Genomic DNA, 25,504 nt, shown 5'->3' with positions numbered 1-25,504 from the left:
GAGTTTTAGCTCACATATCCAATACTTGATTTGTATTTAATTGATTTGTAAGGATAGATGCTGCAGTAACAAACAAGTGAAACTTGTTACTAGGCATCTCTGGAAATGCAGCTGATTAGCCCCTTGCTAACAGCCACTGGACTCCACAGTGAGAAACCCACCTTTCTCAGGCTCAGTACATCTCGGGCATAAATGAGCTTGGTCCCGCCAAACCCATGAGGATGTCTCGCCCACCATATTCTTAAGTTGAACAATATAGCCCCTTATTTCAGCTCAAACCCAAATAGGCTGAAAGCAGAACAGACCGATCTTACAGAACTGCTAAAATGGATTACCTACAGCATTGCAGTAAAAATGCATTTATATATTTCCAAGTTTATGGTTTATCTGTGGAAGAAGTTTCATACACAAAACAATTTTTTGCAATATTGTTTTTTTGTTTTTTTTAATTCCTTGTCAGACAATGAGAACAGTAAGAACTGTATTTGCCAGTGGATCTTGCAATAGCAGCTGTAGAAGACAGTACTCTGATTATAATACATTTGTAATGACATTGCCATTTATCAGTTTCTTGCTGAATCAAAAAAAATGGAGGTTTCTGTTCCAAAGGTTCTAATAGGTGTGATCTAAGCTTAACCGCTAGGATTCTGGCCCATAGGTCCTTGGAGACAGTGTTAACTGTAAAATCCCTTTCCTTATACTATTGAAGTGTAAAATGAAAGTGAAATAGTCATTAGAACAATCTGCAAATGGACTGGTATTTGTTCCCTTCTGTCCCTTTTCCTCCTAATCCACCTGACACCCATCACTGTATCTCCTTCTCCTTCTCCTACCCCTCAATCTGCCCATCCCTTGCACACTTATCCCACTAGTTCCTCTCCTCACGTCCCTCCTTTTATCCCATGCTCCACCATTCCATCTTCTTCAGCTCTTTGTCACTTCCACTACCAACTCCCAGTCTCTGACATCGATCCCATCCTCCCCACTTCTCTCACTCCCCCAGATGGATCCACCTGCCAGTTCTTGCTCACCCTTTCCCTCCACTGTTAGTACTGGGAGACTCCCTCTTTCTTTCCAATCTAGATGAAGGATTTTGACTGAAACCTCACCTGTCCTTTTCCCTCCACTGATGCTGCCAACTGCTGAGTCCCTACAGCACCTTTGAGTGTTGATACAGCATTTGCAATCTCTGTGTCTTCTTGAAGTGTATTAATGAAATTTACTGAACAAGCATAAGATTAAATACATTCACTAACTGCTTGCAACTATCTCTGTGATTCTAAAATGTTGTAATTTCTTAGAATTTGCTTGGAAATTTCATACTGCAAATGGTACATAAATATTTACAAGTATATTTTTTTTAAAAACCATTATAATTTTTAGGTGTGTCAGATTTAAAATGTGTATCAAGTGTAATTTTCCAAATCAGCTTAACAGGTGTTTGTGAAGGGAAACTGTCAGCGTTCTTTGAAGTAAATCCAACAGCTGATATTTTCCCATACTGCCAAAGTAGACCCATATGTGTTAAATAGCAATCATAATGATATTATTGTCCAGGGAAATGGTAATAAGGTACTGTAAGCATTATTAAGATAGTAAATGACATCATGGAAACCTAGACATATGACTGCTTGTCTTGCACAGCCTTAATTTAACTTGGGATGTAGCTATTTGGAAGTAAATTTTAGAAATGCAGCTGTGTTTTCAGCCTCATCAATTAAGGGATTCAAACAAAAAGGTCACAGTAACAAATCTCTATCAGATGAATTCAATTGCCTCACCCTGAGAAGCTGTCCACTGGTGCCACATTTATAACATAGTAGTTATTTATAGTGAGTTATAAGGTTGCATAGTTTTTAGCAGAGAAGTAAACTATTAACCCCACTTGTCTGTGTTGCTAGTTTGTCTCTTGAAAACATTTTACTGTTCTTTTTCATGTAATTGAGCAGATACTGTTTATCCCATCTCCTTTATTTTCTTATTTAGGATTCCATTAAATACATTAATGCAGTTAACCTAAAACAACATCTTTGACAGCTTCTTCAATGTTTTTACTGTTCTTTGGGTAAATGAGTTATCACTGCTAACAAGAATGAATTTATTTAAACACTATTCTACATTTATGACTTATAATTTCAAATGCCTTTACCAGTGGAAATATTTTCTGAATATATACTCTTTTAAACTTAATAATTTTAAGGAACTCTTTCAAGTTTTTCCTCAGTGTTTTCTTTAACAGAAAGGAAGAGTCCACCTTATTCACCTTTTCCTGAAAAGAATATTCTTTCTGTTCTGGTGTTACCGGTGAATCTTAGATTGCACCTTCTTCAGTGTAATTATGCCTGGCTTCCCAATAGTGACTGCTCAGGTGTGTTAGTAGGATGGTGTGCACAGTAGATTTGCTGCTGTAAAGATAAGTAGCAAATGAACCTCAGGCACAGCACATTTCTGGGCTTCACACATCAAAGTTGCTGGTGAATGCAGCCGGCCAGGCAGCATCTCTAGGAAGAGGTACAGTCGACCTTAGTCCTGACGAAGGGTCTCTGTCTGAAACGTCGACTGTACCTCTTCCTAGAGATGCTGCCTGGCCTGCTGCGTTCACCAGCAACTTTGATGTGTGTTGCTTGAATTTCCAGCATCTGCAGTATTCCTGTTGTTTACATTTCTGGGCTTTCCCATTTTACTACACTGTCAAAGGAGATCCTGGAAATGAGCCAGATTTGTAACCCACCAAGAAGTGGAATATTTGGCTGTTGCCATATCTTTCCACATAAGCAAGTGCAGAATGAACCCTTTTAGCATCCATAATATAAGCATGATTTTAGCAGATAACTAGTTCTGCGAATATGAAAGACTTGTAGATAAGCGATTCAATTATTTATGAAATTCAGGGATCCATCCTGAGGGAATAGGTATTATGGGAAACAAAGGTAACTCAAGTGAAGTACGTACTGCACAGCCATCCAAAGCCTGGCTAGAAAAGCTGGATGGCAAACGGAAAGAAGTACTGTACATAGAAACAAAAAGACAACCAAGACCAAAGACAACTCATCTTCAATGAAAGGTAGAGTCCAGAAAGGTAGGGTCCATCATGAAGGACCCCCATCACCCAGGGCATGTCCTCTTCTCATTGTTACTGTCAGGAAGGAGGTGCAATGCTCTGAAGGCACACGCTCAGTGACTCAGGAACAGCTTCTTCTGCTCTGCCGTCCAATTCCTAACATTGAACCCATGAACACAACCTCATGACTTTTTATTTCTGTTTTTGAATGATTTTTAAAGGAAAGTACTCGCTGATGCCCAGGTTATGGGTAACAACGTGAGTGACTTGATAATGAAATGCGCAGGAAAAAGTTTGTGGAATGTGGACTGGAAAGTCATTCTGTAAACAGTAGAAAATGATTAAAAGTTAATGGCTACGCTGAGATGTAGGGACAGAAATAGGGTCATTTTCAGCACACCCGCTGAAAAAGGTGCCTTTTCAGAAGGAAATGTACAGACTGAAAGCCAAGGCTTGCTCTGAAGTCGAGAGAGTGATGGTTTGCAGTACAGATTTAGCCCAGAAGCAGCCCCTTGAGACCACCAAGTCTGTGTCAACTATCAAACGACCCACTAATCCTATATTAATCCCATTTCGTTTACCTCAACTTCCTCCCAGATTTTACTTGCGCTTACCCATTAGGGCCAGTTTATGGTGGTCCATCAACCCATATGTCTTTTGGATGTGCCAGGAAACTGGAATGCCAGAGGGAAACCCATTTGGACACAGGAAGAGAGTGTGCAGATGGTAGCTGAGGTCAGGATTGAATCCAGATGGCTGAGCTGTGAGGTAGCAGCTCCTCCAGCTGCTCCACTGTGCCACTCCTTGTCTTGTACATATCTTAATTATGTTCACGTAGCACCTTCTCCTAAGAAGAACTACAGGTCGGCAGCGTGCCTGTAATTGCGGCTAAATGCTTTAATTGTTAATTAATGAGAATTTCTGTAACAAATTCTATAAATTCTAAAATGACATATAATCCTCAAACGTTTTTCTGTTGTATGCTTTGACTTTAAAAGTTTTTGTGAAATAATTTCCAATTTGAGTGATGGGATGAAAGTTTAACCAGCTGGAACAGATGGGATGAAAATTTAACCAGCTGGAACATATGGGTCCAATACAATTGGAGGATTGAATCAGGCAAAAAGCAAATATATTGGAAAGCTGGGTCCATCTTGGCAATTTCCTGTTTAGCTGAGTAATGTTAGGTTGGGTGGGATCAGTACTGATAAAAAGTCTCGCGTCAAAGCGTCAACTGTTTATTCCCTTCCATAGACGCTGCCTGACTTGTTGAGTTCCTCCAGCATTTTGTGTGTGTTGCTCAAGATTTCCTCTTATGTTTGGAATTAGGTTGTCTTTTATTATTACTCAGTTGGAATTAGAATGAAACAATAGTGCTTCCTCGTATTACAAAGATGAGAAAATCTGCAGATGCTGGAAATCCGGAGCCCATTTAGCCTGTGCTAAACCAAGATTCTGTCTGATCCCATCGATCCCAAAGCCCACCACACCCCTCCCCTCCATGTACTTATCCATACATCCCTTAAACATTGAAATCCAACTCACATCCACCACTGGCAGTTTGTTCCACACTCTCACCACTCTCTGAGTGACGAAGTTGTCCCTTGTGTTCCCCTTAAACATTTCACCTTTCACCCTTAACCCATTGCCTCGTTTTCTATTCTCACCCAAACTCGGTGTGAAAAGCTTGCTTGCATTTACCCTATCTATACCCCTCATAATTCTGTATACCTCTGTCAAATCTCCCCTCCTGCTCCAGGGAATAAAATTCTAATCTACTTGAACTTTCCCTTGAACTCAGGTCCTCAGGTCCCAACAGTATCCTTGAATGTTTTCTCTGTACTCATTTAATCTCGTTGATATTTGTCCTGTAGGTAGGTGACCAGAACTGCACACCATAAGAAAGGCAGAATTCGGCCCATTGTGTCGGCTCCACCATTCCTCCTTCATGGCTGATTTATTATCCCTCTCAACCCCATTCTCCTGCCTGCTCCCTGTAACGTTTGAAGCCCTGGCTAATCAACAACCTATCAAACTCGGCTTTAGATATACTCAATAACTTGGCCTCCACAGCTGTCCATGTATAGCATGGGCTCTAATCTGGTTTGGCAGCCTCATGTGTGTCACCATGTCGAAGGCTTTATGAAAATCCAGGTAACCAACATCCACTGTCTCTGTCTATCCTCGAAGAATTTTAACAGATTTGTCAGGCAAGATTTTCCCTTAAAAACAAATCATGCTGACTTTGGCTTACTTTATCATGCACTTCCAAATGCCCCAAAACCTCATACTTAATAATGGACTCCAACATCTTCCTAACCACTGACATCAGGCTAACTGGCCTTTAATTTCCTTTTTTCTGTCTCCCTCCCTTCTTGAAGAGTGGAGTGACATTTGCAATTTTCCAGTTCTCTGCAATCATTCCAGAATCTAGTGACTTTTGAAAATTCATTACTAAAGCCCCCACAATATCTTCAGCTACCTCTTTCAGAACCGTGTGGTGTAGTCCATCTGATCCAGGTGACTTACATATCTTCATACCTTTCAGCTTCCCAAGCACCTTCTCCTTAGTTGAGTGTATCAACTACACTCATGTCTGACCCCTGACACTTACAAATCTCTGACACAATGCTAGTGTCTTACAGTGAAGACTGATGAAAAATACTTTTTAAGCTCCTTCACCATTTCTTTGTCTTCATTACTATCACTCCAGCATCATTTTCTGGTGGTTCAATATCCACTCTTGCCTCTTTATTACTCTGCGTATATCTGGGAAAAAAAAACTTTTGGTATCCTCTTTTGTTTTATTGGCTAGTTTTCATTCATATTTCATATTTTCGCTCCATTTGGCTTTTTAGTTGCCTTCTGTTGGTTTTTAAAAGCTTCTCAATCACCCAACTTCCCACTAATTTTTGCTCAATTATGTGTCCTCTCTTTTGCCTTTATGCTGTCTTTGACTTCCCTTATCAGCTACAGTTGCCTCATCCTGCCTTTAGAGTACTTCTTCATCTTTGAAATCGGGAAATAGGAGACAGGAGCAGGAGTAGACCATCTGGCTGATCGAGCCTGCTTTGCCATTCAGTAAGATCACGGCTATGGACTCATCTCCACCTTCCTGCCTTTGTCCCCGTAACCCTTAATCCCCATACTATGCAAAAATCAATCCAACCTTGTCTTAAATATATTTACTGAGGTAGCCTCCACTACTTCATTGGGCAGAGAATTCCACAGATTCACCACCCCCAGGGAAAAGCAGTTCCTCCTCATCACCATCCTAAATCTACTCCCCTGAATCTTGAGGCTATGTCCCCTAGTTCTAGTCTTACCTACCAGTGGAAACAACTTTCCTGCCTCTATCTTATCTATCCCTTTCATCATGTTATATGTTTCTATATGATCTCCTCTCATTCTTCTGAATTCCAGCGAGTACAGTCCCAGGCGACTCAATCTCTCCTCATAGTCTAATCCCCTTATCTCTGGAATCAACCTGATGAACCTCCTCTGCACCGTTTCCAAAGCCAGTATATCCTTCAAGTAAGGAGACCAGAACAGCACATAGTACTCCAGGTGCGGTTCACCAGTACCCTGTACAGTTGCATATATCTATTTAGGATATATCTATCCTGGGCCTTCCAAATTGCCCCCAGAAATTCCAGCCATTACTGTTTTGCCATCGTCCCTGGTAGTGTCCCCTTCCAATCAACTTTGGCCAGCTTCTCTCTCATGCCTATGTAATTCACTTTAATGCTTCAAATCTGGCCTCACCACACCTTATACAACTTCAATGTAACATTCCAACTCCTGAACTGAATACTTTGATGTATAATGGCCAATGTGCCAAAAGTTCTCTTTATGAGCATTTCCAGCTGTAATGCCACTTTCAAGGAATTATGGATCTATGTTGCCAGATCCCTTTGTTCTGCTGCACTCCTCAAAGCTCTACTGTTCATTGTGTAAACCCTACCTTGGTTTGTCTTCCCAAAATGCAACACCTCACACTTGGGTGCATTAAATTCCATCTGCCATTTTCCAGCCCAATTTCTTAAGCTGGTACAGAACCTGCTGCAAGCTTTGAAAGCTTTCTTTGCTGTCTACCACAACCCCAAACTTGGTGTCATACACAAATTTGCTGATCCAATTCAGCACATCATCAGGACGTTGAGATAGATGACCAAAAACAATGGACTCAGCACCGAACCCTGTGGCACACTACTAGCCAGGGGTCTGCAGTCAGAGCGCTAACTGTCAACTACCGCTCTCTGGCTTCTCCCATGAAGCCAATGTCAAATCCCAATTCTGGGTATAAATATTTTGAGCGTGACGGGTGTGTTCCAAAAGGGGAGGGCATTACAGCAGTACACAGGTATGATATCCTGGATATCAATAAGCAATGGATAGAGCTTAGAAATAAGAAACGGGAATTTATTTTGATCGTTATATTATAGGCTTTCCAACATGAAATAGGAGAATGGGTATGTAGGCAAATCGCTGTAAAGTGTTAAAACAATAGGGTCATAGTAGTAAGTGATTTTAATTTCCCAAATATTGATTGGAATGGCCATAGTGTAAGGGGCTTAGATGGATGGAATTTATAAAAAGATTTCAAGTGAAATTCGTGAAGCAGTATGTAGAGAGCCCTACTGAAGAAGGTGCTATATAGGAACGTGGTGGAAACATTTGGAAACAACAACTATAGTTTTAGTAAGTTTCAATGTAATCATGGAAAGAGATAAGGCTATTGCTAAACTGGGGAATGCTGATTGCAATAGCGTAAGGCAGGACATGGTGAAAGAAGGTTTGAAGCAGTTGCTAGAGGGAAAACAACATCCGATGTGCTGGGTGTTTAAAAACGAGATAGTAAAATTTAGAGGCAGCATTTTCCTGTAAAACGTAACAATTAAAGTTGATTAGGGAATCTGGAAGGAAGTGGTGGCATTAGAAAGTGGTGCTGAAAAGACTCGCTGGGATGGAAAGGTGAGATTTATGTTCACTGGCATATTAGGGTGCTATACAATTCCATGGTATTCAGTTTAGCAAAACGTAGCAGTATTTCTAGTCCATAAATCTCTTTGGTACAGTGTTACAGCGGGGTTTGGTAAGTGTTATAAATAACTGTAATTTTAGCCATCATTTCCCTTGTGACTGTATTCCTAAACCCCTTCATACAAATGACATTTACTCGGTGTCCTAGAGTCTGATGTGCTCTGCTGTTGGGAAGTTCACAGTTAAAACACAGAAGTACAAGAAGAGTAAATTACTATTTCAGTAGAACAGAACAAGTAAACATGGTGAAAGGCTTGCTGAAGATCCAGACAAGAAGAAGCATTCACCTTAAGATGGTGAACCACTGTTCTAAGGATGCCTATATTCGATTATTGAAACATGGGCCCAAGATTATAGTCAGAGAAATTGGTAACATCCTTCTTCTGTTACAAATATCTTCTTGCATGAATAATCTTTTGGTTAAATGGTAGAAGTGATGGAAAAAATTCTAAGTTAATTTGCTGATGTATATTTTAAATAGCTGATTCCTATTCTATATTTGAAGTAAAATTGTGCTTTGATTTGAATTTAAATTTTTTTAATTTGTCTTGGTTTAATTTTAGTCTTGGGTATCAGAGATGGACTTTCCTTTCAAACCTCTTAAGATTATAATGAATACATAATCAACATGAACATGAAAGGCATGAACAATAGCAACCGGAGCTGTTGTCCAAGAAAAGATAGATGAGTTGTGGTCACAGTTAGTTATGCCTAACAGATCTAGTTTTTCACTAACAAAAATTCAGGAATAAGTGAATGAAAGTGAAGCATTGTGGAATTCCCCTGTTGCTATAAAACAATTATAGCTGCTTCTAACTCTTTATTACAGTTGTAGGCACTGACATATAGTGGCCAATATTCCATAGAATGCTGCAAAATATATGAATCCAGTAAAATATCACAGAATGATGCAGTATCAAGAAAGGTTTTGTGTCTGTGTGTTGGTTCTTTGTCAGGATTGTCCTGTTAATACTATTTCCTTACTCTTTCCCCAAATGTTCTAATGTTTTCCCTGTCATATGTACTTGAATAAAAATACATTCTAAATCACAACTTGCTATGTAAAAGAGGTTTACTCAAATAATGGTGCTTTTTTTGTCAAATTCCTAAAGTTTGAGCCCTTGGTTACTGACTCTTTATATATAAGTGAAGCCACACTTTCCTGTTATGATGGTTGCTAAATCCCTTCTGCATCTTTCAGGCCTCGACATCCTCCCTAAAATGTGGTGCACAGAAGGAAACACAATTCCCCAATTGATTCCTCTATGAATATTGTGCATTGCAAGCATTTAAAATTATGAAAGTGATCCAATATTAGTTATTTATATGTGGGGACTAAGCTTACCTCAAAATGTAGTAGTTGTGTAAATTTTTGTCTTGTATTTTGATGCTTTTTATTCCATTCACTTGCTTTAACTTTGGCTAAAAGCCTCAAAATTTTTAAAACAGTGGTGTAGACATTGAGAATTCCCATGGAAATTTCAAATGATTGAAATGTAAGAATTAGCCAAAATCTGCACAAGTACAATGGTTAGAATAATTTATTAAAGCGATTACTAGCTGTTGTTTACAGTTAATGGTGACATTGTGGTGACACAAGAAACAAAAATGAAAATTGTACAGTTACTGGTGTATTTCTGCAGTAAGAAATTATTTTAGTTACAAATGGGGAATAGTACTAATTCCACACTTTGTCACCTTGCTGTTTAGGTGCATTAATAAGTAGAAGTTAGAAGATGGACTGATGTCCAGAATATTAGTTAGAAACTTTGGCAAATGTGCAATATGTACTTTTCTGCACTGTAAGGAAAAATGTAAATCCATACACAACCCTATGAGCAGACAGATTCCAGCTGTCAAAGAAAGTGTCAAATGCTTCATGGGTTGTATGTGTTTTGTAAATTCAAATTGAAAAATTTGATTAATAATGACTCTTGGAGTTGCTTACTGTTTTTAAGTGCACTTTAAAAGAAAGAAATCATAAATTTTAAAAAGCACACAAGAGGCAGCTTTCTACCAGCAGCCTCTCACACAATTATCAGGGGAAAGAATAAGTACTGATTCATATCTTTGAATTTCCTGGTCTTTCAGGTGGAGAGCTGTTGAAAATAAATGATCAATTAGCGCGGAGTGAGGAAGAGTTGAAAGAGCCGCATAATGAGTCTGGAGAAGTGGCAGAAACCAAATGTGAAAACGAAGAGGAAATGAGCGAAGATTGTCTCACCATATCTGAGTTAGTATATAATCCAAGTGCCAGTGTCCTGCCTACTCCTGTGGAAGATGGTGGGATAGATTTGTTTTTTAATAGTCACCCAGTGGGGAACCAGAAGGATGATGGAGGCTCATATAATGAGTTAGATGCCCCTGAAAACACACTCTTGATTACAGAAGTGGAGGAGCTGAAGGAAGTGAACTGGGTACTTGTTAGGAGTTTTGAATTGATGACAAGCAACAGACATCTGAATATACTGGCAAAGAGTTTTGTGAAACTGCTTGTGGTGGGACTGGGTTTGATGCTGTTTGCTTTCCCACTTCTTTTGGTCCTGTTGGAATCTGACATAGATGCTTCTTTCCTGAGAGAAATCCGGCAGACGCCCGAGTTTGAGCAGTTTCACAATGAATACTACTGTCCGCTTAGACAGTGGCTGACATATAAAATACACTACATCCTTGACAAGCTAAGCAGCTCGTGAGGCTACACCAGTGTGCAGTTGGACAAGCAGGTACAACGACTTCTCTGAGCAAAACTTCTTTCTGCTGTTTTTACTGTTTTTATGTTTTGTACCTTTTTAATGTGGTTTAAAAGTATTTCAGGAACTTTTATTCAGTTTTTTTAAGTGAAATCTGCTCCAAGAAATGATTGAATTTAACATCCACATTATTAGGTGTGGCATGAAAGAATTTTTTAAAATTATGGTCAAGTTTTATCTGGTGTTCAAAATCATTGTATTCTTGAGTGAGTGCACAACATTATGTGTCTCTGTTCTCCCACTGGTGACTACAACATTCAAAAGGTTCTATGCAGATGAACAACTGTTTTGATAAATTGATTAAGTTTAGGCAGCTTCAAAATTGTATTCACTGTAAAAGGCATTGTCTTTAGTAATGGTACTTTATTATGCTGTGATGAAGTCAATAACCTGTTTACTGGAAATGATCAGTTATGACTGTAATAACTAGAAGTACCAGGTAAATTGTGAGTGAAGGTTTTTGGAGATCCTCTTTCTTATCCACTGTAGCTTAGGTGGAAGAGTGACAGAAATCCAAAAAGGCATTTGAAATTCTGTTTCTTCTTCTTGGGCCCTTAGCTCCCAGTGATGACCGTTGATGACCTCCTGTCTCCGTCGTTCAAAGTCGATGGTATGGTTGGAATTCATCAATGTTTCTGCAATACATTGTACTTGGCCTATACAGCTTCACCTGTTAGCCAGCCTTACTCATTTCCACCTGTCACGATAGGGAGGCAGGGTTGGACATTGAGAGGCGAAATTATGTTCAAACCACTGAAATTTAACTCAAGTAATGATATTCTTCAAAATCTGTGAAGTTTCCAGGTAGAAAGGGATATGGTACGATGGATGGATGGGGGCATTTAGAAAATGCAAGGTGATGCTGCCATTTTTGGACTAAGTTCATGAAATTATTGTGTTCCAAGGAAATGAGATGAGGAATCTAAAACCATTGTGAAACTGCCTGAACTCATTCATTTCATTCCATACATTCACTTGTTCATTTCATTAAGCAAACTGAAATGTATCAATAAAAGAGACTGAAGTACAATATATAGACAACCACAGACAGTTGCAATAATGATGGGTCAATATACAAAACTACATTTTTCTTCACAACAGCAGAAAATGTTTAATGGGAAATATGGCCAGAATTAATTCTGTTTCTATATATAGGATCATGTTTCAGTAATTCAATCACAAATAAGAAATTTTATACACATTTCTTTTGCAATGGCACAGATACATGGTAAAATTTACTAAACAGCAGTCAGTATGGCTATTGCAAGTTAGAAAGTCAAAAAGAGTAATGTGAAAATAATATGGATCATAAAATTATTCATAGACTTTCAAACATCTAGTTCTTCAATATGATTAGAAAAGTCACTTTGCCTATTAACTTTGGCTTTGAATATTGCTGCTAGTAAATGCAGACAAGAAATTTCATAGGTATTTATTGAGGTAAGACTTGAATAGACTTTTTTGGCCATTATAATTGATCTCTGGAAATACTGCACGTTTCTATGAACTTTGTATCATGCAGCACAGGATATGATACATGACTTCTCTCCCACTTTTATCACCAGATCTTTTATTGGGAAATGATACATTAATGCACATGAATTATTATATATGGTAAAGAAAAAAATACAAGCTACCTACAGATAAAGTAATTGCAGTGCAGACATCTAATTTTATAATGCAAACTCGGTTGGAATGTTTAGGTTTAATCTAGATGAGTTATGGGGAGGCAGCAGAAAGGAAACTATAGACCTGTTAGCCTGACATCAGTGGTTGGGAAGTTGTTGGAATCAATTGTTAGGGATGAGATTATGGAGTAACTAGAGGCACATGACAAGATAGGCCGCAGCCAATATGGTTTCCTGAAAGGAAAACCCTGCCTGACAAACTTATTGCAATTCTTTGAGGAAATTACAAGCAGGGTAGAGAAAGGAGATGTAGTAGACATGGTGTACTTGGATTTTCTGAAGGCCTTTGACAAGGTGCCGTACATGAGGCTGCCTAGCAAGATTAAGAGCCCATGGAATTATGGGGAAGTTTCTAGCGTGGGTGGAGCATTGGCTGGTCAGCAGAAAACAGAGTGGGAATGAAGGGATCCTATTCTGGCTGGCTGTCAGTTACCAGTGGAGTTCCACAGGGGCTGGTGTTGGGACCGCTGCTTTTTACGATGTATGTCAATGATTTGGACTATGGTATTAATGGATTTGTGGCTAAATTTGCCAATGATATAAAGATAGGTGGAGGAGCAGTTAGTGTTGAGGACACAGAGAGCCTGCAGAGAGACTTAGATAGTTTAGGGGAATGGGCAAAGTGGCAGCAAATGAAATACAATGTTGGAAAGTGTATGGTCATGCACTTTGGTGGAAGAAATAAATGGGCAGAATATTATTTAGATGGGGAGAGAATTCAAAATGCAGAGAGGCAAAGGGACTTAGGAGTCCTTGTGCAAGATACCTTGAAGGTTAACCTTCAGGTTGAGTCGGATGTGAAGAAGGTGAATACCATGTTGGCATTCATTTCTAGAGGTATAGAATATAAGAGCAGGGATGTGATGTTGAGGCTCTATAAGGCACTTGTGAGACCACACTTGGAGTATTGTGTGCAGTTTTATGCTTCTTATTTTAGAAAGGATATACTGACCTTGGAAAGGGTTCAGAGAAGATTCACGAGAATGATTCCAGGAATGAAAGGGTTACTGTGTGAAGAATGTCTGACACCTCTTGGGCTGTATTCCCTGCAGTTCACGAGAATGAGGGGGGATCTCATAGAAGCATTCCGAATGTTAAAAGGCCTGAACAGATTAGATATGGGAAAGTTATTTCCTATGGTAGGGGATTCTAGGACCAGAGGGCACGACTTCAGTATTGAAGGACATCCTTTTAGAACTGAGATGTGGAGAAATTACTTTAGTTAGAGGGTGGTAAATCTGTGGAATTTGTTGCCATGAGCGGCTGTGGAGGCCAAGATACTGGGTGTATTTAGAGCAGAGATGGATAGGTTCTTGAATAGCCAGGGTATCAAAGGGTATGGGATGAAAGCAGGGGAGTGGGGATGATTGGAAGAATTGGATCAGCCCACGATTGAATGGTGGAGCAGACTCGATGGGCCAAATGGCCTACTTCTGCTCCTATGTCTTATGGTCTTATAACTAATTCCATTCTAACCTAATAGCTTGAAGTATCAAAAAAAGGAAAATTTTATCTTAGTTATTTTATGAAACAGTAAAATCATCTCATGACATTTGCAGCATTGTGTAAACTGCAGTATTGCGCTACATGAGAGATGATAGGATAGCGGCTGAATTTTAAATACAATTTTTAAAAGTGGAGAAATGTAGAGAAATGATGAATTATACAAAGATAAATCCAGAGCTCAAGAACATACACATTAGTTCATGTGCTCCTTTGACTGATGTGCAGTTAGTTGGACAAAACTTTTCTTGTGTAATTTTGACATCTTTTGAGAGAGAACGAATAGTGAAAAGCAAGTAGTCAATTCCAAAAATAAATGCTTAAGTTTGACAAAATTGTGATAAACAAAATCTATTCCTGACTAGTCTGTAATCTGAGTAATTGAATATTTTAATACAGACTGTTTAGCATTGGATGAAAACCTATCTTAATCTACCAATAAAAGTGGTTCATAAATGTGGAATTCAATAAGAAATAGAAATATTTCCAAAGTTTTACATAGTATTCAGAGCATTTAGAAAATGAATCCAAGACTATTTTAATCAATGTGTAGTGTCTCTTGGTACCCACATTAAACAGCAATCAGAACAATGAAAAGGATATTAAAATGCAACAAAACATAGATTGATTGGGAAATACTCCCACGTGTGGCCTAACCAAAGATTTATACCTCTGCATGATGACTTCCTGATTCCTACCCTTTGCATTTACTGCCGAAGGCAAGCCTTGTTTACCACTCTATATACTTCTGTTGCTATATCCCTTGATTCCGTTAATATCAATCTTTTCTTGGAATGAGCTAATTGACCAACCCTGCACAGCCCTCTGAGTCTGAGAGTTTCAAAAACTCCCCTCCTCTACATGAAAATATCTTCCCTTAGTCCCAGATCCAACAGGAGAAGCATCCTGCTTTCATCCAGATTGAAGAGCCTAGGAAAATTTTGTAAGATTCTGTGAGGTTTACTCTTCTAAATGCATGAGTAGGTTTTCTGTCAAATTTCGGGTTGCCTGCTTTAATCAAATAGTTCACATACAACCTAATCATACTAAGTTTTCTCATCAGCAAATTGGTGTTGATGAATAGATAGAGCACCCCTTATTTTAACCCTTTCAAGGGTTTCAGACTCCATTTTAAAAGCTAACACTCTAGAAAATACAGGCTTCATCTACTCGATCTTTCTTCATAAAGCAAACCTACCATCTATAGAATCACCTCAGTATTCACTAGTATTTCAGTACTACGAATACATGAAAGTGATTTGCTGCACTCCCTCAATGGGAAGTACATCCTTTCCTGGGGGCAATGAGACCAGAACTGAACATTATACTGTGACTCAGAGTGCAGCTTTGCCACTAGGAGACAATGATTGAGGAGGAACGAGGAATGACCTTTCTAGACAGCAGTCAGCAGCGGTCTGCCTTTGTAATTACCAAGGTTGCACTTGCCTCACTTCTTGAAGTTGATCTGGTCACAGCATCACTGAGGTGCTGCGGTCTATCCTCTTCTCCTCAGATATTGACAATTAGATTCTGAATTTGTTCTTTACTGCAAAGTTTTAGTTCAGTGAGGATACTATTTGCCCTTGAAGCCTTGTTATGTTCTAACTGGAATATGGCCTTTTCAGTTTGTTGTTGGTGTGGATATAGCAGCACTGTTTTGAGTAGATGGTTGTGGAATAGAATCAGGTATACTCGGATCATGGTTAGAGTCTTTGGATTCAGAAGAAAGACAGCAGAAACTGAAGGGCATGCTCAAAGCTCTCTGGAAACCCTCTTGAGAATCCCCGAACTATGCAACTTTAAGTGGAGAAGGAGTATTTGATATTGAGAACCTAGATTTCAATGTGTTGGACAACTGAGAAGCTCAGAGTAAATGAGAGAAAGACCATGCCACCTCACAGACCATCCACTTGCCAGACATCTTTAGGCACTTTCTGTCCCATCTATAGAGAAGACTGAGGTTTCTACATAGGCCTCTTTAATCACCTCAGAATTCACACAAGTCATACGCTCCCTGAGGGACAGACTAAGATGAAGATGAGACAATAATTAAGGTGTTGTTCCACTAAGGCCCTATATAATACAGAAAGACATCTTAGTTCACAGAGTAAAAGCTTGTGTACTAAAGGACAACCTACTATTTATTTTCCTATCTCCTTGCTGCCCTTGTTAGCCTTCCATGACTTCTGTTGAAGGACATCCAGATACCTATAAACATCATTCCTCAGTCTCTCATTATTTCTGTGTTGTGCACTGAAGTGTATAAATTCACATGTCTACATTATATCTGCTAATGTTTAATTAGCTTGTCTGTATCATACACTATGTCACCCAGCTTTGCATCATCAGTTAACTTGGAAATGTGGCATTTAGTCTCGGTCAAATCATTGAGAATATCTGTGGCCCAAGCACAGATCCTGATAGATACCATCGTGGATAGAATATCTTGAAAAGCTGATTGACTTTTTGATCCATATCTCTACAACAATTTATGAATATTTTCAGTTCCTGCTCAGGTGTGCCTTTGGAATTAATATCATGAAGTTTCCCTTTATGGTTATAGGTGAGAGTGTGCTCTTCTGCATTCTTATTTTATTCCCATTAAAAAATAGCTTTCTATTTCTTCAACTCTTCATTCTTAATGAACCAAATCCATGCCTCCTTAAAATTACTGAGTTCCTGGAATAATCTTTATTAGTTTTCTTCAAATCTTTCTGGCTAAGCTTATTTTTTGTACTGACCATGGTACCACAATTCTAGCTCTGTTGATGCTCTTTTACAGTATAACACCCTTAATTTCACCTTTACCTAACTGTTTATATGTGGCGCGTTTTGCTTGTCTTTTGTTTGCTTGCCAGAGCTTTATCCTTGCATGACCGGGTCAATTATTATTACCTGAACCTTTTACTTGATGCAGCTTACTGATAATTCCTTCACATTTCAACAATTTTGCTATTTTCATTTCTCAAAGTTTTTAAGTGCCTTATACATTTCCATCTACAAGTTTTCAGGCTTTTAGTTTTCATATATCAAAAGTTTATACTTCGTAGAGTCACATTTCTGACTTTTTACAAAAAAAGTAGCATTTTATATTACATCAGTCATTAATTACGATACCAGGATTTCAATGATTTAAAAATCTTTGATTGGGGTAGCAAATTACTGAAGTTGTTTCAAATATGCTATCATTGTTATATTGGTACATTTCAGTCTGCAAGTAAACACATTGTATTTTAAATGATATCGGCTATCTCTTGTAACCTTTCATTAAAAATTGTCCAGATGAAGTGGGTGATCTGCTCCACCAGAATATCATTCACAAGTTGAACAGAAAACAATATTCATCTCATTAAGTTTCACCACTCCACCTTTTTAAAGAGGTCTTTATAGAAATTCCATTTGTTGCTTACAAAGCATTATATACTTCAATAACCAGTGTTTATAAAATTTTTATTTAAATTCTTTAAACTTATTTAAATACCTTAATAATTTTAGAAAAAATTACACTGTCTATACAATGTATTTAGACAATAGGGTTCTTACTGGACCTGGGCAAGACACAAAACCAGCAGAAGCACAGTTAACAACTATTATATCACCATCTGATTCTGCTTGATGGAAACTCACAGAAATGAATATTAGGAGTTGCATCTGAAATAAAATGGTGATCAATGCATTGCCACTTAGTTTGCATACTGTGCATATGCATTTCACCTCTAAATATGCCAATTTCCTATGAATTAATTCATTGCATTAGTCGTGTGCATGGAACCAAAGTGTCTTCCTTTGTTTTGAAAACAATTTATATGGTAATAGTCTATAACTTGCATAGATGATCTTCGAATCTACTGCCATAACTTCAGTAGGAGACTGCCAGAAAAACAAGAGAAAGGGAGTAAATAATTGAAAATGAAACATTCCCACAAATTTTCTAGGAATTCCATTGATCTCTGACCTGTATTACAGTGGTAAAACATAGTATTTTTCATCCATTTAACTTGCATTATGCTAAATATGTTCAATAATTATTTCACTTCATAATCAGGTTATAAAATTACTAAGCATATTGATATAATTCTGTCATACTGTTAAAATATGAAAGCTTTTATGTCATGGATGAAAATTTTATCAAAATAATTTATACTGTGAAGGTAAAAACAAATCATTTAAAATCTACTCTTGCTGCTGACTCACTGGAGTCTCTGGCAATTTCTGCTTCTATGCAGCAGTTTTCTATAAAATGTTCTTTAGACCTTTACGATGTAGTCTCATTGTGTGTTTCAGCACCGTTTCAAAATCAGCACAGTACTTTGTACTCAGATGCACAGTATAGGAGTTACTTTTCTGTACAGACCAAAACCATGATTACAGCATTTAATTGGTAAATGGATTCAATCATATTATCAAAATTGAGCTAACATATATTGAACTAAGTTGTATAGTGCATTATGAGAGTGGAGGTACTGAAATGTAAAATTCTTTCTATTGCTTAATTGACTGGCAAGTTGGTTTTATAGATAAACATCACAACTATAAAACTATTTTGAAAGTAAGCAGTTAAATAATTAAGTTAAAAGAATGTACAATTCAACATGATTAAATATTGATTATCAATAAAGTATCAGAAATTAATTACTTAAAGTTAATTTAAATTAAAATTAATAAATGAGCACTAAAGCATGATCAAATACTGTATGTATCATTTTCTTAAAAAGCCTTGTGTACTATTCTAATTATTTTGACTGTCAGGCTGCTTACCAATGTACTGGTAGGAACTGACTGAAGCCAATTATTATAATGAGATGTTAACCATAAGTGCTGAATTCAGTAAAATAATGAGAAAACTTTTTCCACTGATACGGTCCAGTTATCAGATTCCACTGAATTACATGAATTCTTAATAATATTAAACTGATCTTTTTATAATCAGGTTGCTGAAACATACTCATTCTTACTGACAGAATGTTGCAATAAAATTTTATTCAAAAGATGGCTAAGTTAAATAATTAAAGCAAATAAATAAAAATGTGAATTAATCTTTGCAACAATTGAGTTAACAAAAGATACTTCCTATAGCATCAGATGCTTGCTTGTAAATGAACAAAATGGTATCTTTTTGGACAGCAGAAGGGCAATTAAAGAGAGCAGAACAAAGTTATTTACAGTGAATTCTGTTCCTTGTATTACCTTTGTATCATTTGTCAACATGAAATTATAAAGTATCCCAAAAGGCTCTTTGCATTATTGTATTCATAACGAACTGTTTTCATCAAAGCTTTTGTCAAATTTTCACTTTGTTTTCATTTACTGACTTACATACATAATTGATAAAAGTTAGATGAACTATGTAGAAATACATAGAGATAATTTTTATGATTTTGTTGAGAATTGAGGTGGATAGCAGAGATAAAATATATAGTATGTATTCACATTGTGGTGTTCTTGCTGTGGTATGCTGTGTAAGTAGGATAGTTCACTAATTGTTGTTTGGCCAACCTTTGTAAACAACTTTGGGGAAAATCAGAATATTATCATGAAAAATTCAATCATACAGGGAATCACTTGTAAATTTAGGCTATTAAATGTTGAAAAGGTTGGCATTTCATATTTAAATGTTAAATAATGCCTGGATTGTTTTATATGTTATAACCATAACAAATCAACAATAAAAGTGCATTTGAACAAAAGAATTTTCATTGATCTTTAATACTTTATCTTTTAAATAATTATGTCCTATCTTCTGCTTTAATATTCCAGTGTATGCCATTGGAAATGGAACCACGATTTCAAATAATTTGTTATTACTGTCAATTTATAGTAATCCTTTTTAAAATATATAGCTACCTGCCATAAGAACATGAGGAAATAGTTTATAGCAGGTTGGTTGCCAATTGACAGCAACAACAATCCCGGCTGCACCTTATCAAAGATAGTCCGTCTCTCTATCCATCCACCACCCTCTCTGCAGCTTAAAACCTTGTTGTTTTTTTCCCCCCTCTATGCCAGTTCTGATGATCTTCAACTGAAATGTTAACTCTATTTCTCTTTTCACAGATACATCCTGATACTCTGAGTATTTCTGCTGTGTTCCATTTTTATTGTAGCAGCACATTACACTGATTGTTATCAACTACAAGGAAAGCAGAGCTTCATTGTAGGATGCTCAACTTCCTCTCTATAGAATGGCAGTGAATTTTATAAAGTTTGTAAATGGTCAGCTATTTTCTATTCTTTGTAAATTACAGATTGTCTTAAACTCTGTTGCCTATATTCTAATTTCCATCAGCCTGGACATCCATTACTTCTGTGGTCACATTGGTCCCCAGTAAAACAATGCCACAGATTTAAGATTCTCAGTTTTGTATTCAAATCTCTCCTCAGCGTTAAAAGTTCAAGTAAATTTATTATCAAAGTACATAGATGTCACTATTTACTACCCAATGTTCATTTTCTTGTGGGCATTCACAGTAATAAAAAGAAACACAATAGAATCAATGAAAAATTGCACACAAAGACGAACAAGTAGCCAATGTAGAAGAGAATAAATTGTGCAAATACTAAAAATGGAAATAAATAAATAATAAAAATTGAGAACATGAGATATGAAGTACTTGAAAGTGAGCCCATAGGTTGTGGGATCAGTGCTGGGGTGATCCACTCTGGTTCAAGACCCTGATGATTGATGTTACATTTTGTAACTCTAAGGCATAAAACTAATTAAAAGGAAAACACGGAGCTGGGAATAATCTGTCTATTCTTAGTGTTTTACTTTAATGAGGCGCGCACATATGACATGGTGGAGTGATGATGTATGCTGTTCACATTCTTTTACATATAACCCGCAAAGAATTATGTAAACAAAAAATAGTTAATCAAAAATATATTTAAAGTTCAAATTAAATTTATCAAAGATCATATGTCACCATATACAATACTGAGATTAATTTTCTTGCAGGCATGCTGAATAATCCACAGAATAACCAAACAAAATCAAAGAAAGACTGCACCAACTTCAGCCAGTGTAAAAGACAATAAACTGTACCAATACAAAAATAAATAATAATAAATAAGCAATAAATAATAATAAATAAGCAATAAATACTGAGAACATGAGATGAAGAGTCCTTGAAAGTGAATCCATTGGTTGTGGGAATATTTCAATGATGGGGCAAGTGAAGTTGTCCCTTTGGTTCAACAGCCTGATGGTTCAGGGATAATAGCTGGTGCTGTGAGTCCTGAGGCTCCTGTATCTTCTTCCTAATGGTGACAGCAGCAAGAAGAGAACATGTCCTTGGTGATGGAGTTCCCTGATGATGGATGATGCTTTCCTGCGACAGTGTTTCATGTGGATGTGCTCCAGTGGTGGGAAGGGCCATATCCACTACTTTTTGTGGGATTGTCTGTATATGGGCATTGGTGTTTCCATACCAGGCTGTGATGCAGCCAGTCAATATACTCTCCACCACATAACTATCGGAGTTTGTCAATGTTTTAGATGTCATGCCGAATCTTTGTAAACTCTCAAGGAAGTAGAGGTGCTGCTGTGCTTTCTTCATAATTGCACTTGTGTGCTGAGCCCAGGACAGATACTCTGAAATGCTAACACTGAGAAATATAAAGTTGCTGACTCTCTCCACCTCTGATCCTCTGATGAGCGCAGGCTCATGGACCTCCGGTTTCCTTCTCCTGAAGGCAATACTCTGCTCCTTGGTCTTGCTGACATTGGTTGCCATTATGGCACCATTCTGCCAGAGTTTCAAGCGACCAATATGCTGATTCACCATCACCTTTGAATCTGCCTACAACAGTGGTGTCATCAATAAACTTGAATATGTCATCGGAGCTGTGCTTAGCCTCACAGTTATAAGTGTAAAGTGAGTAGAGCAGGGGGCTCAGCACACAGCCTTGTGGTGCACCTGTACTGATGGAGATGGTGGAGGAAATGCTATTGTCAATCTGAACTGACTGAGGTCTGCAATTGCGGAAATTGAAGATCCACTTGCACAAGGAGGTTTGTGGCGAAGGTCTAGGAGCTTATTGATAAGTTGTGAGGGGATGATGGTGTTGAATCCAGAGCTCATTGTCAGTCCCACCACATCTCTCATTTCCTATACCATTCAAAGATCTATTCTGGCTCTCTCAGTTGTACTGTTGACAATCAAAGAAGACAAATGCACCTTCGGGGTTCTGAATCTTTACGACACCGAGGATGAGCTGATTCTAAGCCAGTACCCCGTAATATTGGGAGCAGGTCAGCTGTCAGAGGCCTCTGTACTCGGTTGGCTCTCTCGATCTCTATTTGGTGGGGGACACTTTGCTGCTGATTCTTCAGTCGGAGAACTCCGGGGGGAGGGGGAAGCGACATGGCAGACTTTAACGCCGTAAATCAGCGAGTGTTTTTTTAAATATCTTGTTAGTCTCACATCTCACTGTGTGACATCTCTCTGTCCCTTTATTAGGGGGAGGGAGAGAGAGAGAGAGTCTGTGGTATGTCAAATTGTTGAGGGTATTTTTAGTTTTGTCGTACTGCAGATCATGGTCTTTCTTGGGGGGGCTTTGCTATTGCTTGCTAGCTTGGTGAAGGGTGTTGATACTTTTTTGCTGAAGTAAGTGCAGGGCAGGAGGGTCGTTGCTTTGCTGCTGCTTGAGCATGGGAGGGGGAGTAGGGGGAGCCTTGGGGTTCTAACATCTTTACAGTCACTCATTCTCTGGGGTACTCTTCAGTTTTTGGGGATGTCTGTCAAGAACAAGAATTTCAAGTTGTATATTGTATAAATTCTCTGATATTAAATGGAACTATCAGTCCTCTGAGGCACCTTGGAATCTCTACAGGAAAGTCTGGGTCCAGAATACTGCAGAACTCTCAAAGAAAATGTAATAGTATATGCAACACACATCAAAGTTGCCGGTGAACGCAGCAGACCAGGCAGCATCTATAGGAAGAGGTACAGTCGACGTTTTGGGCCAAGACCCTTCGTCAGGACTAACTGAAAGAAGAGCTAGTAAGCAATTTGAAAGTGGGAAGGGGAGGGGGAGATCCAAAATGATAGGAGAAGACAGGAGGGAGAGGGATGGAGCCAAGAGCTGGACAGGTGATTGGCAAAAGGGATATGAGAGGATCATGGGACAGGAGGCCCAGGGAGAAAGAAAAGGGGGAGGGGGGAAAACCCAGAGGATGGGCAAGGGGTATAGTGGGAGGGACAGAGGGAGAAAAAGGAGAGAGAGAGAGAGAAAGAATGTGTGTATATAAATAAATAACAGATGGGGTACAAGGGGAAGGTGGGGCATTAGCGGAAGTTTGAGAAGTCAATGTTCATGCCATCAGGTTGGAGGATACCCAGATGGAATATAAGGTGTTGTTCCTCCAACCTGAGTGTGGCTTCATCTTTACAGTAGAGGAGGCCATGGATAGACATATCAGAATGGGAATGGGATCTGGAATTAAAATGTGCGGCCATTTGAAGATTCTGCTTTCTCTGGCGGACAGAGCGTAGGTTTTCAGTGAAATGATCTCCCAGTCTGCATTGGGTCTCGCCAATATATAGAAGGTCACACCGGGAACACCAGACGCAGTATATCACCCCAGCCAACTCACAAGGTGAAGTGTCGCCTCACCTCGAAGGATTGTCTGGAGCCCTGAATGGTGGTAAGGGAGGAAGTGTAACAGCATGTGTAGCACACATCTTTCTCCCTCTCTCCTTTTTCTCCCTCTGTTCCTCTCACTATACCCCTTGCCCATCCTCTGGGTTATTCCCCCTCCCCCTTTTCTTTCTCCCTGGGCCTCCTGTCCCATGATCCTCTCATATCCCTTTTGCCAATCACCTGTCCAGCTCTTGGCTCCATCCCTCCCCCTCCTGTCTTCTCCTATCATTTTGGATCTCCCCTCCCCCCCCCACTTTCAAAATGCTTACTAGCTCTTCTTTCAGTTAGTCCTGAAACGTCGACTGTACCTCTTCCTATAGATGCTGCCTGGTCTGCTGCATTCATCAACAACTTTGATGTGTGTTGCTTGAACTTCCAGCATCTGCAGAATTCCTCATGTTTGTGTAATATATGGATGTCTTTCATTTTGAGAGGGAGACGCCCATTGACGGGGTTTAATTTCCACTGATGTAACATAATTGGAGCATACTCAGTCTCTGATTATCAGTTTCTTCAATGTCAAGTGCACCTTCTGCAAGTATAATGATGAACAGTAGAAACATTACATGATTTACTTCTGGCTATTATGCAAAAAAACCATAAAATGTAGGAGCAGAATTAGGCTGTTTAGTCCATCGAGTCTACTCCATATTTTAATCATCATGGCTGATCCAATTTTCCTCTCACTCCCATTCTCCTTGCCTTCTCCCCGATCCCTTCATGCTCTGACCAATCAGGAATCTATCGATTTCTGCCTTGAATATACATGAAGACTTGGTCTCCACTGCTGCCCTTGGCAAAGAGTTCCACAGATTCACCACTCTCTGGTTAAAGAAATTCCTCCTCATCTCTGTTCTGAAAGGAAGCCCCTCTATTCTGAGGCTGTGCCCTCTGGTCTTAGACTCTCCCACCATAGGAAACATCCTGTCCACATCCACTCTATTGAGACCTTTCACCATTCGATAGGTTTCAATGTGGTCACCCCTCATTCTTCTGAATTTTAGTGAGTCCAGCCCCAGAGCCATCAAACTCTCTTCATCTGACAAGCCATTCAATCCTGGAATCATTTTCGTGAACCTCCTTTGAACCCTCTCCAGTTTTAGCACATCCTTTCTGAAATATGGGGCTCAAAGCTGCTCATAATACTCCATGTGAGGCCTCATCAGTGCTTTAAAAAGTCTCAATATTACATCCTTGCTTTTATATTCTAGTCCTCTTGAAATGAATGCTAATATCGCATTTGCCTTCCTCACCACAGACTCAACCTGCAAATTAACCTTTAGGGAATCCTGCACAAGGACCATTAAGTCCCTTTGCACCTCAGTTTTTTGAATTTTCTCTCCATTTAGAAAATAGTCAACACTTTCATTTCTCTACCAAAGTGCTGACCATACACTTCCTGACACTGTATTCAATCTGCCATTTCTTTGGCCATTCTCCTAATCTGTCCACTCTCTACTTCCTCAAAACTATCTGCCTTCCAACTATCTTCATATCATCTGCAAACTTTTCAACAAAACCATCAATTCCATCATCCAAATCATTGACCTATAACATAAAAGGAATCAGTCCCTACACAGTCCCCTGTTTTATCATTTACAGTCTTTTTTATCTTGTAGCTCCAAGTACCCTGAGACCTCATCCTTAATAATGGACTCCAACATCTTCTCAACCAGTGTGGTCAGAATAACTGGCCTATAATTTCCTTTCTTCTGCCTCTCTCACTTCTTGAGGAGTAGAGTGACATTTGCAATTTTCCAATCTTCTGGAACCATTCCAGAATCTAGTGATTCTAGAAAGATGATACTAATGCCTCC

At 38.6% G+C, this 25,504-nt stretch overlaps 1 protein-coding gene across 1 annotated transcript in view; it reads left to right on the top strand.

Moving 5' to 3' along the window:
• Nucleotides 1-10,841, top strand: part of frmd3 (FERM domain containing 3) — a 168,889-nt gene extending 158,048 nt beyond the window's left edge. The window contains exon 14 of the mRNA XM_072281086.1: nt 10,196-10,841. Coding sequence (XP_072137187.1) covers nt 10,196-10,797 — 602 coding nt within the window. The 3' untranslated portion in view covers nt 10,798-10,841. The remainder of the gene's footprint in view (nt 1-10,195) is intronic.
• The last annotated feature ends 14,663 nt before the right edge of the window (nt 10,842-25,504 follow it).

The sequence above is a fragment of the Mobula birostris genome, chromosome 17, assembly GCF_030028105.1.
Source record: "Mobula birostris isolate sMobBir1 chromosome 17, sMobBir1.hap1, whole genome shotgun sequence".
Classification (NCBI taxonomy): Eukaryota; Metazoa; Chordata; class Chondrichthyes; order Myliobatiformes; family Myliobatidae; genus Mobula; species Mobula birostris.
Note: the sequence above shows the minus strand (reverse complement) of the source record. Positions and strands in the feature narration are given on the sequence as shown.